This window comes from Hippocampus zosterae, chromosome 14 (assembly GCF_025434085.1).
Source record: "Hippocampus zosterae strain Florida chromosome 14, ASM2543408v3, whole genome shotgun sequence".
Taxonomy (NCBI): domain Eukaryota; kingdom Metazoa; phylum Chordata; class Actinopteri; order Syngnathiformes; family Syngnathidae; genus Hippocampus; species Hippocampus zosterae.
Window position 1 is genome coordinate 7,617,166 of NC_067464.1, and position 18,560 is coordinate 7,635,725.

The window sequence follows — 18,560 nt, forward strand, 5'->3', positions numbered from 1 at the left end:
TTACAACACCAACCACTCTGGCATTGCTCCAGGAACCACGCAAGCGAGGTAGACAGGTACATTCCTCTTTTCTAAAGCCCAGCTGAGGACAGAGAATCTTGGCCACATGTGCTTCTAATGCAGGCACGCAATGGGCAGAAAAACACATTGCTCCCCTTTCATAATATTTGGAGTTCTCCAACCAGAGGGTTAACTCAAATAAATCCAGAGGGAACATCCACACGAATCCTGATCCTACAGCAGAGCACCACTTTGATCCGCACTTAGCCCTGACAAGCAACAGCAGGAGGGAAGAGTAAATCTCACACACTACAATATGAAACAGCACCAGCGATTCAGACACACTAAGAATAACAGCGCCATGTGTGCAATTGTGCTTCTCTCTCTAAGGCGGGAGAAGATGGCCTTCTTATGGATTAGCCCTTTAAGCTGATAAAGTCCTCTGTGTCTACTGTTAATGTGCACATTTTCACTCTTTAATCAGGGTGACCGGAACTCCATTTTGATCAAGCGGAACGGTTTGGTTCATGGTTGACTTTAGCGATGTTATACAAGCCCTTCTGACATAGGTATGGACAAGATTTGTGAAAGTATTGCGCAAGAATTTTCATGACAGTCGTGACAGCAGCATTTTTGAAAGACTCATAAGGTCAAGATCATTTCCCCCATATTTGGTTATGTTTCTAAATTGTGCAACTTCCGGGGAATTCGGCTAGATACTATTGCGCGGGAAAATTTTTCGGCACCCTTCTTTTGAAGGTGTTAAAGACGCCTCCAGGGTGACGCTAGTCCGTAACTGGTCATGATGACAAAAACAAAATGCTTCAAACAGCAGCTAGCTCGATTAATCCGAGCCGGTATAGACATCAGTGGATGGTGCAATGGTCACTTCAAACACCTTTCCCAAGTGCTTCTGCAGACTTCATGCACATCCGGTGACCATCCAAGAACGCTCGCATTATAACCGATGGCAGATTAGAAACAATAGAAATGTAAATCACAAGCCAGAGATATCATTTGTTGCCCCACCCCTCTGATGCTTGTCTCATTAAAACATGCATGGCTGCCTTTTTAGGTCACACAGCAGCAGACAAAAGCAACACCCTGGGCACGCCCTGCAACCTGATGGCCACCACCCTCTCATTTTCTTAAATCAGCATTCTGGACAACAAATACATTCAGAAAAAAAACAGCCCAATATAAGAGAATATAAACTACTACTACCACAGAATGACTCTAAATTATGAGCTGCACGTCGCAAAGCATAAGCATGAAAATGACTGCTATTACAGCACATTATGCTAAGGCGTTTCTGAGGTAAGAACCACTAGACAGAAATGAAGGTGGGTGGTGCAATCGTTCCAACATGTGTGAACCTGAAATGGGCAAAATTTCAAGTGCTACAGAAAAGACAACACCCCAATTTTCCTGATATCCAATATGTTCTGTAAACACACAAAAATCCTTTCATAATTTTACTTAATGTCAACATTATTTTATGTGTCTGCTGTGGAACATTGAAGCACAAGCAGTATCTGTTCTGGGGTAACAGTTGACCATGCTTTGTTATTCTTTGTTATTATGAGTTAAGCAGCATAATACCCTTGTTTTTTGTTTGTTTGTTCTGTTTTGTTTAGTTTTTTGGCCATCTGAGGGGGCGGCCATTTTGCTACTTTTTGTCAACTCGATATGACATCACAGTTGCTCAAGGATCAGGTCACGACCAACCACGGCTCACCTGTTTGCTGATGTCGAGTCATGATTGGTCGTTACCTGAGCTCTGAACATATGATAAGATAACCTTTATTAGTCCCACACTGGGGAAATTTGCAGTCTACAGCAGAAAGATGAAGCGGCGTAGGGGGTGATGAAGTGTTTCATTGCACAAAATAAATGTTTCAGAAGAACTACACACTGTTCAATATAAGTGCAATATAAATAAAGCATAAGCAATATGACACACAGCAATAGCTATGAAACCATACGTCAAAGTCATTTGTGATGTTTTTGTGGGATTAGTTCCAAAAAGCCACAAAAAAAATGTATCAACCACTAATGATTTTCAAAAATAATTAGGATATTAACAATATGAACTTAATATTGAAGCATATCTGTACCGCCGGTTGCCTGCCTTGCAAACACCCACAGAGTTCGAATAATTGCTCTGTGTATTTCCTGTGTGCATACATTTATTTTCACAATACCCTTAAATTACAAGCATTTGTCAAAGGGATCTAATAATAGAGCTGTGTTTGAATCTGCCCAAAGATAGGTCCCCGCTTTCGATGCTTGCTGAATGTGAGTCACTTTATACCACCCCTGTGTGTTCTAATGTAATTAGTCTGTCGACTAACTTGCGTTTCAGACCGGTTCCAGATCATGAAAACATGACCAACCCTAGTACTTTATTTTCATCACAGATGATGCACAGGCCGCACGTTTCCCCGCTCTAATTCTGGCCTACAGTAACAACTTTGCGGTCCCCTGGAAAGCATTCTGGACAAGTCCAGAAAAGAATAAAAGCAAAGCTTTCCATTCGTGGTATAGTTTGTCACAGAGAGCAGCTTCCTCTTCACTTGCATGGAGCGTATTAGTCAACACGGGCACTCGGCACCTACAACAGACTGCTTTTATCATTCACAAGTCTCGTAGGGAGAGGTCTGCCGTTTGTAACAGGAAGGCCCCCCCCCAAGATCATGTGAACACGCGAGCATTTCAACAACATGACTTTTTTGCTCCAACAAAATAAGAAAATAAATTGTCGCAATTTTCCACTTAAGTCAAGAGATCTTTTATTTCATTTTATTTTATTTTTTAAACATTTTGGTTTTTTACTTTCCGCCAAAGAATTGCATTCCATTTCCACTAATCTAGGCAATTCATGACTTGTGACTGGACTTTCCACATACTTTTAAATGTGGCTGGACCTGAAAGAAATACCAGATGTGCAAAAAAAAAAGAGCCCCAGGAATCTGCATCCTTTGAGCCAAATAGTTGCAAAAGTTACTGTCATCTTGAGGTAGAAGAAAAGCGAATGCCGTGAGAGCCGTTTCGGTTACCATGGCGTTGCCGATGCTGACGGGGGATTGAAGAACAGTAACTGGAGGCAAGCATTGCACGCATATGGCTCTCCCAGAGCACATAAAGGACATGTCAGATGACATGACTAAATGTTACTCGCTATCATCACAAGACAAAGACCCAGATCCAGAGTATGCACAAACGTGTAATCTCCTCCCCGGAACTGATTGCATTCATTCTTTTCGGCCCTGCGTTTTTTTGAGGGGGTCAAGGCTGATGTAAGACAGTGGATTAAAAGATCTAAAGTAGCAGCCAGTGTCTCTGATGACTTCAGCATGCGACATTTACTGCACTGACATTTAATTTGATTTGCGCTGAACGCTGTCAGCAATACTTTGACTTCAACTTATGTTGCAGCAGAGTCCTCCACTTTTATTGTGAGGACATGAAGAGCCCAGGAATTTTCTTCAAATAAAACGGTGTCAGTGTTTCAAGGCTTGTGGACTTTGGCTAATAACTCGGTTAAAGTTTTTCTTTTTATCTTAAAATGTCTAACCCTAACTAGAATATTGTGTTGCATCGCAGCCAAAGGCACACATTTTATAACATGGAGACTCACAGCTAATAAAGCGGAGCGGCCAGTATATGTACAGTTATTTTGATAGCTAAATTCAGCTGCTGCGGTTTTTATTCTGGTGCGCTTCGCAGTACAGAAATTACAGTCTTCATTGTAAATGATGTGATCTTACCAGGTAAGATATTGTTGACAGGCGTTGCAATATTGATGTCCTGCAAGTGTTCAAAGGTCTCAGTGTGAAAGAGGCGCAAGGTGGAACCTGAGCTGAAGGCAATCCAGATGCCCACGCCAGCCACCACCATTTGGGACACCACCATACCCTCCTCCTGATGGGCCTCCAATTGCCTCTGGGTGGGGAAAATAGCACAGGTTAGAGGGCAAGTATAGTACCAGGAATAGGTGAATCATAAAAAAATTTTTAAAAAGGAACAATATGATGAAGACCAGCACGTGACACCCAAACGTGGGTCTCAAAGATTGGCAAGTGTTAAATATATAAAACTGAAATCACATTGAGGAAAAAGCACATTCTCCGAGCCACAAGTTACATAACCGCACCACACACTGCACTACGTGGAGGTGGGGTTAAATTTAGTCGAGTGGTGTCCATTCACAAGCGCTTCAGAGTAATATCAAGAATTAGCTCACAATCAAGCAGGAAATGTGTTCAATGTGTGTTTCATTGATCAAAAAGAGTCAACATGACAACTCAATGACTTGTAATACGTCTCGCCCTCTGTTACTGGCCGAAGGCTGATTCCTCAGTGGCGAATGGAATAAGAGCAACATAGGCAGGTGGACCAACATAATGAGCTTAATGAGGCTAAACAGATTATGAGTGAGTGCATGTCAGTGGGATGGGACTATTTTTGGTCCCTGGCAGGTGCTTCCATTTCTGAAACTAGAATGGAACACGAATGGGGAAGGCTATATTCTTAGTCACATTTCAGACTATGAAAAGGAGGAGGCCCAATCGCGGGAAATCAGACATCCCTTATTATTATCGTCACATGAACTATTTTTAATCACCTGTGTGTTGTTGTTGTTTTTTTAATTCTCACTATGACAGTGCTACTCTGTGTCGTTTTTAGAAGGACACATTTTCTCACGGACTTAACAATTGGATCGGAGATGATTTGGGCCGCTATCATGTCTTCCACTTGAGAGTACTTCCTGTGTGATTTGCACAAGCAGACGGACGGGGACAGATAAGAGGAGAATGGGCACTTTTTTCCCATACTTCTCACAAAGATTAGCCCCCCCCCCCGCCAAAAAAAAAAGAACTGGCCTCTTTAAGTAACATGTGCGGTACCTACCTCCACAAGGTGTGTCTCTGCGCTAATGATGAAGACCTGCCCGCCTGATGAAGCCCAGAGGCGCTCTTCTACAGCCAGCATGGCTTTGATCGGCAAGACTCCCAGCTTCACCACCTTGGGCTTATCGCTGATCCATAACCCCTCTGCAGTGGGTGGTGACACATCAATATGACATCAAGACATGAGTTATTGTACATTAATGACAACCTTTGCACTTGCACTACTGCACGGCCAATTGCCATCTCACGACAAAGGCCAGTCTTCTTGAACTTTATCAAGGAAATGTTGACGCTGCCTTTATAAATGTCACCTATAAAGGTCATTTGCATCAAGAACACTTCGAATACTGCCGGAGAGGCCATTGCCGGTTTTCATAGCCCCCCACTATGAATATAGATGCGCCGTGAAGCATTAGTCATCGCCAAGCTCCATCCTGCTCGCACTTCCTACACACTCAGCTCTCCATGTGCCTGGCAACCACGGTGGCAGCTCGGCATTGACGCGACACGCAGAGGGAGCAGACATTTGATTTACCAAAATAAAAAATAAAAAATCTTAAATTGAACGAAAGCCAGTTGGTGTCGCGGCATGATTGTGCAGCCATCTGCAATGGTTCAATGACTTTTAGTGTAAAAGACCTTGCAAGGCGTACACAGTTGTGATGCGAACCCCATCTAAAACATTGACTCTAACAAGGTTTCCCGTTCAAAGTGAAAGCCCTCTGACCTTACAAAAAGATCCACGGGATAAACCGACATATTTTGCCCCCCACTGACAAATGACCATTGTATGGTGTAAAAAAAAAACGAACCTCATTGCTTTGGATGATATGATTGCAGCGATAGTCTTCTTCAAGTAACTTCCCAGATAATTTGTAACTTGCATTTTCTTTTCTTCACTCACTTTGTTGTCCAATTTTTAGAATAAGTATTGCAAAAAGTCACACGTGGGCAAAAAAAATAAATAAATAAATAAATGCACGAAATGAAACACAGATTTAGAGTTAAATCTTTGAATCTCACGAAACTAACCGAAAATAACCGATTATCCATAATGACATCTTTTGGAATAAGTGTGACCAAAAATGAAAAAAAAAAATAATAATAATCATCATGTGCCTGGAGTTAATCCACTGATGTTCCGATGTCTCATTTGACCTTATGCATGATGACAGTTTGAAGTTTTGAACAACCGCAGAGGCATTCACATTTCTTTCACGTTTTTCCCTTCCAACGGTCTTAAAAACTTTTTCCCATATAGTTAATGCTTTGTTGGACAGACTCAAGTCAGAATTTTAAAATATACACCAGTAAACAAACAAACAAACAAACAATTATATTTTAAAATAAAAGGCTCCAGCGTGAATTACTAAGCAAGAAGAGCCCAGTCTCCAAATTGAAGTTCATTTCCTCCAGATGCCAAAATGACTTGCCTAATCTCAACCAGGAAGTGAACTAGGCCTCACCAACAGTGTTTGCTCAAGGGGAGTTACCGGTACAAAGGCAGCTATTGAAGGAGAGGAGGAGAGGTGCCACACCGGCAGAGATTTCTGTCCAAAGAAAAAGTACTCTCATGACTGAGAAAGCAGAAGTCATCTCACACTACAGAAGCTAAGTGGAATAAGCATTCCAAGCAACACCCTTGTTGTACTATTGTAATAGGGGATGCGTGCATCGAAAAAAAGGATTGAGCCGGGCCGGTAAAGCACAAAAAACACAAAAGACTGCGGAAGTGTCCTCATCGGTCCCTGAATGATAACTTAACATGCGCTTAGACGTGGTAGGAAACAAATCATCAAAGCAGCATATCTGTTTTCTTTGGACAACAAGTGCCAAAAAACATTCAAAACAACCTCCGCAGGAAGAAGTCGGGCGCCATCGAGATGAAGCTTCGCACTGTGCGGCAATGACGGGAGACTTTTGCCAAATGATATAAATGATATAAATGATATAAATATATAAATCAGCATGTATTGTATTGTATTGTATTGTAAATGACAGCATCGCTTTCTTATATCTTCCCTCTCACAGTCGTCCACAAATCAAAAGCAAGTGGAGCGGAATGAGGGTGACCGACCAGCTTCATGTATGCATTCTAAGAGTTTTCACAGTAAGAAAACAGAGGGACGCAACGCAGCATCACTCGTGACTTCAAGCACCTTTTGAGGTTTCGTTCCAATTCATTGTTTGATCAGGAGTGTGACAGCTCCCCAGAGTGGAACGTCGGTCGCTTGGGTTCTTGTTTCGATACAGTAGCTGCGCTTTGTGATTTCATGAAGTGGGATGAGAGAAGAGGCGTGCGTGTGATCGATCAATAATTGATTAGCTGCTCATTAGGAAGTCGTAAATTTGGATTAGCTAGGTTGGCTTGAAGAACAGCAAGCATATGTGGCAGCACAGTTTTTTTCTTGTTTGCTCAGAAGTTCGCAGTGTGAAAAGGGAAAAAATAAGTCCAAAAAATGATAATTTAAGTGAGAACGGCAAAAATAATGAATCACATAAAGTCGGTATACTGGGAGGTATGCTTTCAGCTTTTGGAATGGTCACAAGAATATTCTCATGACAACATTTATTTGCATGCTCACATTTCTCCACGAAAATCAGTTGGCTCGAGTGAATTTATTCTGTTACGGTTGATTTACACATTTTAATTTGAGCTTCCCCCCCCCCCCACCTCTTGTTCTGCTCCTTTTATAAGAGCCACATTTTTTTTAACAAGGCAGAGACTTTGGATTTTTACCCAGTTCATGTACACTTGTCCAGGTGATTGATTTGTAAAAGGTCATCACTTTAATGAAGTGCACGACAGAATGCTAAAACTCAGCTGCTGTGAAAATGTTTTACAGGAGCTTTGCAATGGAAAACCCAGGCAAGCGTTCTCCCACCGAATCATATACGAGTGACAAATATAGCATCAAGTATTACATTTCAGCAAAAAGAGTTAGTTGCTTTGGGGATGAAATCAAGCATTACAGTGGATAACAGACCAAAATGAGAATATTCAGCTGCACCAAAGCCAAACAAAGACACTGCCATGCTCTCTCCTTATTAGCGGGTGCCGGATGAAGGAGCAAAAAGATGCGGCAAGCGGAGCAAGTTGTGATGGGAAGTCAATAACACAATTCAGTGCATTTGACTAATGCCTCTCCCAGAAGTAATTGGAATGATATACTGTATTTTGGTTGACCAAATACATGTGTATTATTGTGAAAAAAAAATGACCGCGAATAATGAGAAAATAAGTTAACTGAAGAGAATGTCTGAAAGCCATGTAACAGATGGAACAAAACGGGGAATGCCACAGACGGTGGGAAAAGAGTCCAGCCTGGATCTTTCCTCTCTCTCTGCGTGTATGTCTGAAAGCGAGGATATTAAATAGGTCACCTCTTTCAGAATGGCTTCTCCCAGACAACCGGGCAAATGGAAACAGGACCACAACACACACACGCACACATACACACCCACAAAAAGTTGACCCACGATCACTCAATGCACAGTCAGCGCTTACTCCACCAGCCACCGTGACAAGAGCCACCAACTTCGCAACAATGCACCGATTCACATGTGTTGTAGTTGAAAATGACATCCATTTAGGTGAGGCTAAGACTAAATATCTGCGCAAATGGTGTTCGGGTTTGAAAAAACACATTTCAAGTAATGAAGTGAATATGATTTTGATACAATTACAGTGACGTCACCAAAATTGTCCTCATTGGAGCCATTTAAGGGGGTCAACGAGCAAGTGCATTAGGCCATCCCACGGACAGACATACCCTGAGATCTGGAGTAGATGGCCACAGAGCCGCTGACCAGGCCAGCATACAAACAGTGTTTCATGTAAGCCAAGCTGGTGACGGTGGATTTCTCTGGGGCGAAGAACTGCTGCAGGCGCACTTTCTTGGACCGCTGGCTGCTTTTATAGACAATAATGCTGAAAACAAAAAGAGATATAGATATATTTTACAGGTGCATAGATACACTACATTGGTGTCAAGTGAAATATCTTCATCAGCCATTTTATTAGGTACACCCATGTCTATTCACTTGAACCCTTTCAGAGGACAGCGGTTACTAGAGTGGACAGCATATCATCAGGTGAAAGGGTGCATGAAAGGGTTACATTATGTATCATAGTTGTAGAGTGGAGTGGTCTAACACCATCCTGCATTGTTCTGTCAGACATTTTAAATATCGTATGTTAGCCCCCCTCCTCATTAGGGCCGTGCAATTCATCAAAATCTAGACTCATTTTGAGTTGTTTTGAGACATGCGCCATGCCATGCCCTACTATCAAGCTAGCGAAATTGTTGGAGTTCACCAGAGCGAGTCACTTGAATGATTGTTTTGGTCAATGTTTTTTTCAGACAGATGACCTTCCAGAACTATGCCACCATTTTTTTTTTTAAATCAGGGTTTCAGACTGACCGTGGTTCGGAATAGGCGCACTTGCAGGGATTCAAACCTGTGCCATCTGTAATACAGGCAGCGTGTGCCAATCAGAATGTTAAATTCATGGTTAGCCGTAATGATAATTTAGCATAAAAACATGATGTGCAATGTACCGAATATTCAGGCCAATGAACGTATGTTTAACATTAACATGACAATACCATATGCATATAGTATTTGTAGTTTTATTGAAGATGACCCCTTATTTCATTGCATGACATCAAATAAATATACAAATATAGTAATGTAACAAACCTCAGTAGCTCATGCTATTGCAAATTACACCTTTGTACGGGTACATGTGACATTTAAGTATTTAGGGTCTGCAGTCATTTTTTGAATCTTATGCTTCCATTACCTGCCCTCCTCCATGCCAAGGCAAACTGTGGGTGTGACACTGGCTTTTGACAGCAAGACCTGGTTGTTTTGTTGGACTTGACTTTCATCATTTTCCTGAGGCTCTTCTGCTGGGACGTATGCCATGCACAGGATACGGGACTCCACATTAAAGCACTCCGTAACCTTTGGGCTGCAGCTCTGCATGGCAACAATGGCTATCTGGCCCATCTGGTTGGTGCAACTCGCAACCTACAGAGTGAAATGCGTTTAAAAATTCAAGCCCCGCGGGATGTTTTAAACTGTATTCTTAAAATTACACACTAAGCCAAGATCTATGAGGTACCTAGTCATGAAAGCTAAGAAAACATTCACTGCTGGGAGAAATGCCTAAACCCAAAGTTATTATTAAAAAGAATGGAAAAACATCTTGATTGTGAAGTACAGAAGTGTCCGGTTACCTGGCATGTGTGCTTAATTGAACTATTAGTCAGGAGTGGCAAGCAAAGGGGTGTGAAACTAGGTGACCTTAAGTGACCTTCAGCAGCCAGCTAGCTGCAGGACGCGTTCATCATGCAGTACCGGTATACTAAATCGTCAAAACTTAACTTCATAATTTTGTTACTGTTCAGTGCTGAAGAGGCTATGACCACAGTAATTGTTGTTATCTGAAAGAAGGCAGAAAGACATCTTACCCAGACACAACCGTGGCCCACGGCGGGAATGTCTGCTGTGCTCTCGGTATTGATGTAGGGCTCCGGGTTGTGGACTGCACACTCCACCTGACACAGAGACCATGGAATATTATAGATTTACACAGTAATTTATCAGAAATTTTTAAAACAATATATATTGAATATAGAGTATACCGAACAGCACTTTGCAGAATTTAAATGGCTACTGAATGGAAGATACACGTGAAAAGCTTAACACACGATCAGGGACACAGACTTGGTTAAACTCTGAAAATAACCAAGGCATTTTCTTGCAGATGTCATCTTTACAAGAAATACATTGGAGCACTTATTCATGCACAAAGCTACCGCCTGAAGCAAGAAAAAAAAACAGTCTCACCTTGAACTCTTGTAGTTTCGACATGACCACGGGCATCTGTTTGAGCAAGAGGGGGTGTTTCTGCTTTTTGAGTTGATTTCCATCATCTTCTGCAAACAACCAGCCCTGAAGGTTGTCCTCCTCTAATGTAAAAATACACACACACTCCTGATCATCCTGTACATACTTGAAACTTATATGCGTGTCATCATAGCAGTGCAGCGCCAAACAATTCAGCATTTTATAGGCTAGAAGTGGACTGTACCTAGAGCCAGTTTAGCCATTTGCAAGTTATTGATCCACGACTGTTTGATGGCTGGGTTGAGAGTATTGAACACTGCACTAAAGTATGTGGCTTTACCCAACCTGCGAACAAAAAGAGAGGAAAAAAAAGATAAGCACAGCGTTGAAGCTTGGAGCCTTTTTGAGGTTAAACGTACTGTCAGATAAACAATGCCAAAGAAGCAGATTTCAATTTGTTATTATTGTTACGTACAGAATCATTTTTCGCAGACGTTTGTCACACATACCTTTGACTGTGTTGCCCATGCAAGTTAATAACCTTTCAACAACATTTGATTCACTTTTACTTTCTGAGATTTTAATGTTTGATTAGCCATCCCTCCATTCTTTGAACCGCTTTATCCTCACAAGGGTTGCGGGGCGTGCTGGAGCCTATCCCAGCTGTCTTTGGGCAGGAGGCTGGGGACACCCTGAAGTCAGTCAAATAAAAAAAAAATATGATGCCACCTGAAGGGGGAGGACTTTTTCAATGTGGATTGATAAATGCAGGCTGACAGAAGACGAAGACATGTCACTATTCTAGCACTCGCAACTTTCCAAGCATAATCTCACAAGCTGATGATGAGCATAAGAAAGTAAAAGCCAGAAGGAGAAGACAGTTAAGGAGAATGCAAGAAAGCCCCCCCACCACCATAAAAAAATGGGGTGCGCCCTTGGGGAAGGAGGGGGGAGGGGGGCAGCATCCAGGCTTTATTGGTACATGTGTAAATGTGACATGAGTAATAATGTTGGGAAACAGCTGCAGCGCTTGTTTGCCATGAGAAAAGGATCCGCATTTCCTCCTTTACGATTCATATCTCCGATTAGGGGTAATGCAGGAACATGCTCATTCAAGTGTGTTCTAATGGTCTCTTCTACAGCTATAAACACGGGAGTGGGAATAAACGCAGGAAAAGGGATACACACGGGGTGAAGGCGAAGTGAAGTGAATGCCCATGCATAAATAAAGGGCTGAGGATTATAGTTCATAGCTACATTAAATTGCAACAACAACAACAAAAACAGACTTGTCTTGTTTGCCGGGCAGCTGAAGCTGGATTCTGCAGCGGTCAGCTGCCCTAATCTCTTCTTCCTTTTTCAGTATCAGCCTCTGGAGACCCGAAACCCAGTCCTGGGCCACTGTGGGGTTCACATTCTAAACAGGCCGAATAGATTTTGAAAAGCCAGAAGCAAAGAAGAGAGCAATCAGATTAAGGGTAAAAAATGTAATGTATACATTACTAATCAACAAAACATTGTGTGAATCTTATGTGGCAAACAGAAGTTGAAGACCTCCAAATGTAGACAACAAAGTAAAAAAAAATACATCATAAACATCTCAAGTGCCTTTTCGACAGACTGCATACCTACGAAACGTACACATATCATATCTCAGTTGAAAATAAAGAAGGCCAATTATTTGTATGCTCTTAAATGTTGAATTCCAAGTTCCCACGCCCCTTCATGGTCGTAAACTTGCACCTCTTAGGTGTGAGCACTTGTGGGGAGGCGATAATTTAAAGCTTCGTCACATTGTTTGGGGTCCCTTGCTACTGTTCTTCTTCAAACAAAAACCTTCGTACAAAAATTTCAAAAGCTTAAAAAAAAAACGTAAAATTAATACCACTGTTTCCAAAAAACTGGAGCAAAGAGAATTAAATGTACTTTGGTCTCCATCAAATAACGAACTATAATTGGAGGTGCCAGTTTAATAACCAGTGGCTGAATCTTTCATGGAGCAATTTGCAAAATTATAATTAGAATCTGTGTCATTCAGAATATTACATTTATATCAAGGGACACAGCCTCTTTTACACAGCCTCTCTGGTATGGCCCACTTAACCGATACACCTGAGACAAGTACACATAGGAGCTTAATCGGTAATGTACCTCACTCAGTCTGGCTGGTCCTAAAAAAAAAAAGAAAAGAAAAAAAGGGACTTTTCCATTTTCTTAACATCACTTTGGACTTCTTCCTGAAACAGTAAAGAATAATAATCCGGACACGGTGCTACGACGCAGCTACCTTGTAGTTGCCTTTGAGGCTGCTGATCATGCCGGAGATCTGGTTCACCAGGTTCAGGTCATAGATCAGGTTCTGCAGATCCTGGTACAGTTGACCTGGGCCCATGTAGAGTTTGTCTACACAGAGACGCAGAAGCATCAGTAAGTGCCAGTCATCAAAGGTGACGCATGTGATGGGTGTACAGCATTCACAGGACAAAGGCAGCACAGAGAGTGAGATGCGTCAAAAGGAGATCATTAAAGGGCGATAGGTCTGTTAGGTCACGGAACTAACTAGGCTACTGAACATGGGCCACATATATTTTTTCACAAGGTCACCTGAATGGCTTTACGCATTGCCTTTTTCCACTTGTCAAACAATGTGTTGGGGTGCAAGCACTTGCTGCAATAGGCAATGTGAACAGGTACCATTACTTTTTAGCCGAGCAATGCTGACCAGAAGAACCAAGGGGATTATCCGAGCAGAGTAAAAAAAAACATATCCAATGGCAAGGTAATATCCCTTTCCAGTTTCCCAACTGTTAAATAAAAAAAAAAAAAGACAATGCCAGTACTACCCTTATAAATGCATGAGCGCCCCCTGCATGCTGTACATCATCCAAAAGTTGATTTTAGTGATTTAGTGAGTAGCCTACAGCGTTAATTTATTCTTCTGTACTCTACTGTAGATGTCGACAATGTCATTAAAATTATCCACATTACTTTTTATGTGCATAAACTACAGACAAGACAAAATTCAAAGAGGTTGCTCCACGTGGCTTCATCTGAACTGTTCGGTACAAAAGAAACAGTATGTGATTTTCAACGATCATCTGACAGAATAAACAGACAAAGGATTGAATTCCGGTCAGGAATTCAGGCAAAAAGGCTGAATAAACCGTTCATGAATGATATATGGCATGTCATGTCAGAAGCGCTTTCTGTAACGGTCCGTGTGCATTCTGTCAAGGCAGGGGGCTGCCTTCCAGAATGATTCGACTAAACATTTGTTCCAATATCCAAACCACTTTCTGTCACTCGTTTGTTGTTTCTCTAAATAATTTGTACGTGCAAAGCCATTTTTTGTATTTGATGTCAATTTGTCTACATCAAAAATGAATGATACTTAACATTTCACACAAGCAAACACCGACACAGCATTTTAATGTCTACATGGAGAACTTCTGACAGAGGTAGAAGTGTATTCACTAGAATAACTGACCTCATTAAATTGACCATTCACTGCTGAACCGCAGTGATTGCCAGTGAAATTAGTGTCCAACTCGTGAATGACTCTTTGTGAGAGAGCCAGCATTTTCAAACAAAATAGACAAAGAGGAGCATCCTGACACGAGACCCACCACAGCAATTAGACAAACCCCAAACTGCCAGACCGATGGTATTGACTGTTTTTGTGTTATGAATAAGGATAAGTGGTTCGGATAACGGATGGAAGGATTTATACTTTTAACTGTCTGTTTTTGTATGCGTTGAAGGTGCACGTCCTCTTACACTGATTTGTTTTTGTCACATGAAGTATATATTGCACAATTTCAGCAAGACACCTTACAATGGAATCGGGAGAGAGGTATCCAGTAATTTTCTTTCTGGCTTTCTCCTAGCATGAAGTGCAAACACATTTGTGTCAGGGCCATACTTTCTGTTGGAAGCTTGTGAATTCCCTTCAGATGTTATGAAAGTCTGTCTGTGCCATCTGTTACACAAACTCATATTCAGTACAGTACTGTCTGGACAGCTTATTTAGCTCATTGACAAAACAGTGACTAGTGAATTAATATGACAAAGATCACATATTGGGCTCATTAAGTGTAGTAGTAGTCATTCTATAGTGAATAGGAAGAGCAGTGTGTCGGTTGAAAAAAAATATTGTATATGCAAGACTGTATTGTATTGTGCAGGTAGAATAAGAATTAAATGGAACTCATCAACATTAGGGGCCCGCGATGTGAAATCGTTATTAGCTGTGGAACGGAAGAGACGTCACAGCTGCAGTTGCACCTGGCCTATTTAACCATTCAATCCTGTGTACACCATGGCTGAGATGCATCGGCTTTGAAAGGAAGTGTTCTTGTTGTGAAAGACATTAGCAAAGTGAAATCCAGCAAGTACTTCCAGCAACTCTGGAAGTACTTGGAGATGATTATGTTTGTGATTTTGGTTTATTAATTACCGGTATGTACCTTTTGTACATGTTATGAAACCAAATTTACACCCTCGCGAGTAAAAAGACCTAAAAGTGGCAGGCCTCACAAATGATGTTTTGAAAGAATTTTTTTCAGATAAGGGAAACAGCAGCGGTTTTGACAGCTTGGGGTTTGTTCCCCTCTAAAGTGGCTCAGTGGGCATCGGTGACAGGAATGAGCCAAGAGTTTCCACTGACATCATTGCACTGGACAGCTAACAGTCTTGAGGATTGAAAAGGGGAAATTATGCACTCAACTGGCGGGACAGACTTTTGGTACGTTTTAGAAACATCTGTAAATTCCAGGAAAATGACAACAATGGGCGATAACATGAATAATTTCATCTGAGACCCGTAAGTCGAGGCCCATAGACTTACACTGAAATCAATGGGCCTGGGAAAAAAAAAAGAGGCGATTTTAGAGTCGCGCTCTCTAATGCAATCCATCACAGAAGTTGTTGGCTGAGTGTTTCCCAAAAAGGTATCAATATTCATTACCTTAGCATTCTGGACTCTGTTTCTGAAAGGCAAAGAGTAGACAAGCAGACATACTTGGCTTTGCATTGATGACCACTTTCTCCCCAGAATGGGAGGTAGGGTAGCGGGTGGTGTCCGGAATGTCCTCACTGGACCCAAACTCCAGCGCTTCTACAAAGCTCAAAGGAACACTCCACTTTAGAAGGTAGCGCTGGTCAATTGGGGCACCACCACTACTACTGCCGTCCTGGCACCTGACAAGAGAAGATAATGGTTTAAAAAACAACAACAAAATTGAGCTGGGCAACCATTTGTACTTGTAAAAATAAAATTAGATTTTGCTCAAATTCAAAAGGATAACTGTTTCGGAGAATAAATGGATGAATGAAAACAAGGGTATATAATATCTCATTCAGTACCAGCCAATTCTGGACCAAGTCTGAAAAGACGTTTAAAACATCTTTGGGAGTGCATGAGTTATGTGAGTGTACATTAATTAACGATGTATCAGTTGCACACAAAATCGCTGTTCAAAAAATAACAAAGGAACACAACATTAATTCCATAAAAAGAAAAACTAACTCAAAGAACAAATAAATGTGACTTTTACTGTGGTCTTACATATTGGAGGTAAAATGGGCTGTCACTTATGTAGCGCTTTTCTACCTCGGGTACTCAAAGCGCTGTACGGTGTTAACTTATTCACCGACTGATGACACAGCATCTCATTTTGTCAGTAAAGAAGGGTTACAACAAAGTCATTTAATTTCGACCATCTTCAAAAGGGATTGCTTGCAAAGATACTAGGAAAAATTCCATGGTACAGTGGCTACCTATGCTTCCAAACCCAAATCTAGAGGACATCACTCACACACAGTGTTTAGCATCTCTCTGTTTTACTACTAGTCTAACTGAAACACACAAACCAAAACCCAGTAAGAAATAAATGAAAGAAACACGTCTCTTAGAAACCAACGGAACAGAGTACATTGGTACTCATGGAGAGGAGAAGACGTCATTGAAGGGGGAGCGTTAACATAATTTAGAGTAGTTTACGGTTACTGACCGGATATTGGCCGTGGCACACATCAGGACATCGTTGAGTAGGAAAAGGCGTCGCTCCTTTGTTTTGATGACTTCACCACGCTCATTGTAGACTGTCTCCACCATGTCGTCTGAACGGATCAGGTAGCGACTCCCGTTGCTCAGAAGCTAACAGGATAAAAGTAAAGCAAACAGTGTGCTTGAGTGTTTGTTTCCTTCTGTAATAACGTTCAGTGACGCAAAAGTTAATGAGAAAATCAAATTTCATTCCTGTTCATTTGCTCAACTTGTATTCAGAAAAAGTGAGATAAAAACAGTCATGTGAGGTCATGAAAAGCAGAATCGATGTGATTTTTAAAAACTGATTCCTTTGAGAATAGAATAAATAAAAAAAAAAACAATAAAAAGTCAAAGTCATTTAAAGACACACAATACAATACAATGCATCTTTATTTACAAAATGTCGAAAACGGTCACATGTAGAACTACCGGTAAGTCAACTTAAAAACCCGAGACTATACCCAAATAGTGCACACCATCTACAGACCTTGTTGAGGTAGCGCTCATTCACAGCCTTTGCAATGTGACGAATCTCGCAGCGCTGGTCGGCTTCTCTCTTCTTTTCATTGAGCTTCTCAGCCAGGGTCTCGAGTTCTGTTAAGGCCATCTGCAGGGGCAGGCGGTCTGCATGTCCCACTGGTGTGTTTCTGAGCATGTCCTAGTGAGGGGGGAAAAAAACAGTCCACAAAGACCCATGATGTGTAAATACAGTATATAACTGAGTGCCACTTTTACATGTAGTGCGCTTTAATTTTAGCTGCCTTATAATAATGTAATCATGCAGTGTGCCACTATGTCCCAGTTGTTTTAAAAGTGTAAAAGTGAACCACATTTTTCTTCATGAATGCACGCCATGCATTTATTGGCTGTCCTTGATGTGACTTGCATTGACCCAGTGCTTGTTTTCATGAGTCAAACACTCCATCTGCTGGTGAATTTCATACATGCAACACCTTAAATGTACTGTCGTGAGCAGTTCGTTGACATCATACCTGGAGAAGCAAAATGAACTGTGGGAACCTCTGGATCGGTTTCATCATCAAGCCATACAAAGTCATCCTGTCAGTGCTTGTCTCTTGACGATGCTGGAATAAATAATACAGTACAAAACAAATTAGATATATCCACCAAACGTGTTGGCTTTCAAACCAGCAAATAACGTTTTTAATGTCAAAATGATAAGTACTTAAATATCTTACCTTTAGGAATTCCAGGAAGCCAGGTTTTGATGCACAAGTTTTTCTCACGACTGACATTGCCGTACTGAAGTTGTTCACATACTCACTGTAGGCATCCAGCACCATCGACTTTGAGAACTGTTGAAATAGGCAAAATAGCAATAGCAAATAAGTGTTTCTTCCTTCTTCCTGTGTTCACCACAACAAGAACTCGACCTTTCCTGTTGCACATTACTGCCTCTCAGGGTGGAATAGTCTTCAGGAAGAACAGTGGTTTAAAAAAATGTGAGCGCAAATCAGACGAATGGAGTTAATGCTATGTGTTGCACAGGAATTACTGTGACAAATGAATAGTTTTTTTTAACAGTACATTATTATTTATATAGCCATTGGTTTAATTAGTGCTGCAAGGCCCCTATTTTTTTCTGTAAAAAATATCCTTGTCCTCAAAGAATCACATTTATTTTGTCACTAAACATGAACGAAAAGTAAAACTTGGACGACACACCGGGCCTGGGGAAGTTTTTTTTATATTTTAGAGGTTCCATCAATGGGTCCAAA

General features: G+C 41.3%; 1 protein-coding gene and 1 long non-coding RNA gene across 3 annotated transcripts in view; one reads left to right on the top strand and one right to left on the bottom strand.

Moving 5' to 3' along the window:
• Positions 1 to 18,560, top strand: part of LOC127614978 (uncharacterized) — a 289,388-nt gene that overhangs the window by 229,381 nt on the left and 41,447 nt on the right. The gene's annotated exons all lie outside the window — the stretch shown is intronic.
• Positions 1 to 18,560, bottom strand: part of arhgef10 (Rho guanine nucleotide exchange factor (GEF) 10) — a 37,658-nt gene that overhangs the window by 4,314 nt on the left and 14,784 nt on the right. For both annotated transcript variants that reach the window (XM_052086450.1, XM_052086449.1), the window contains 14 exons: positions 18,021 to 18,137; positions 17,814 to 17,906; positions 17,309 to 17,479; positions 16,784 to 16,929; positions 15,793 to 15,971; positions 13,060 to 13,175; positions 12,062 to 12,189; positions 11,017 to 11,117; positions 10,773 to 10,894; positions 10,394 to 10,480; positions 9,721 to 9,950; positions 8,687 to 8,844; positions 4,915 to 5,057; positions 3,771 to 3,945 (listed from right to left, as the gene is read on the bottom strand). In XM_052086450.1, the coding sequence (XP_051942410.1) occupies positions 3,771 to 3,945; positions 4,915 to 5,057; positions 8,687 to 8,844; positions 9,721 to 9,950; positions 10,394 to 10,480; positions 10,773 to 10,894; positions 11,017 to 11,117; positions 12,062 to 12,189; positions 13,060 to 13,175; positions 15,793 to 15,971; positions 16,784 to 16,929; positions 17,309 to 17,479; positions 17,814 to 17,906; positions 18,021 to 18,137 (1,966 nt within the window). The remainder of the gene's footprint in view (positions 1 to 3,770; positions 3,946 to 4,914; positions 5,058 to 8,686; positions 8,845 to 9,720; positions 9,951 to 10,393; positions 10,481 to 10,772; positions 10,895 to 11,016; positions 11,118 to 12,061; positions 12,190 to 13,059; positions 13,176 to 15,792; positions 15,972 to 16,783; positions 16,930 to 17,308; positions 17,480 to 17,813; positions 17,907 to 18,020; positions 18,138 to 18,560) is intronic.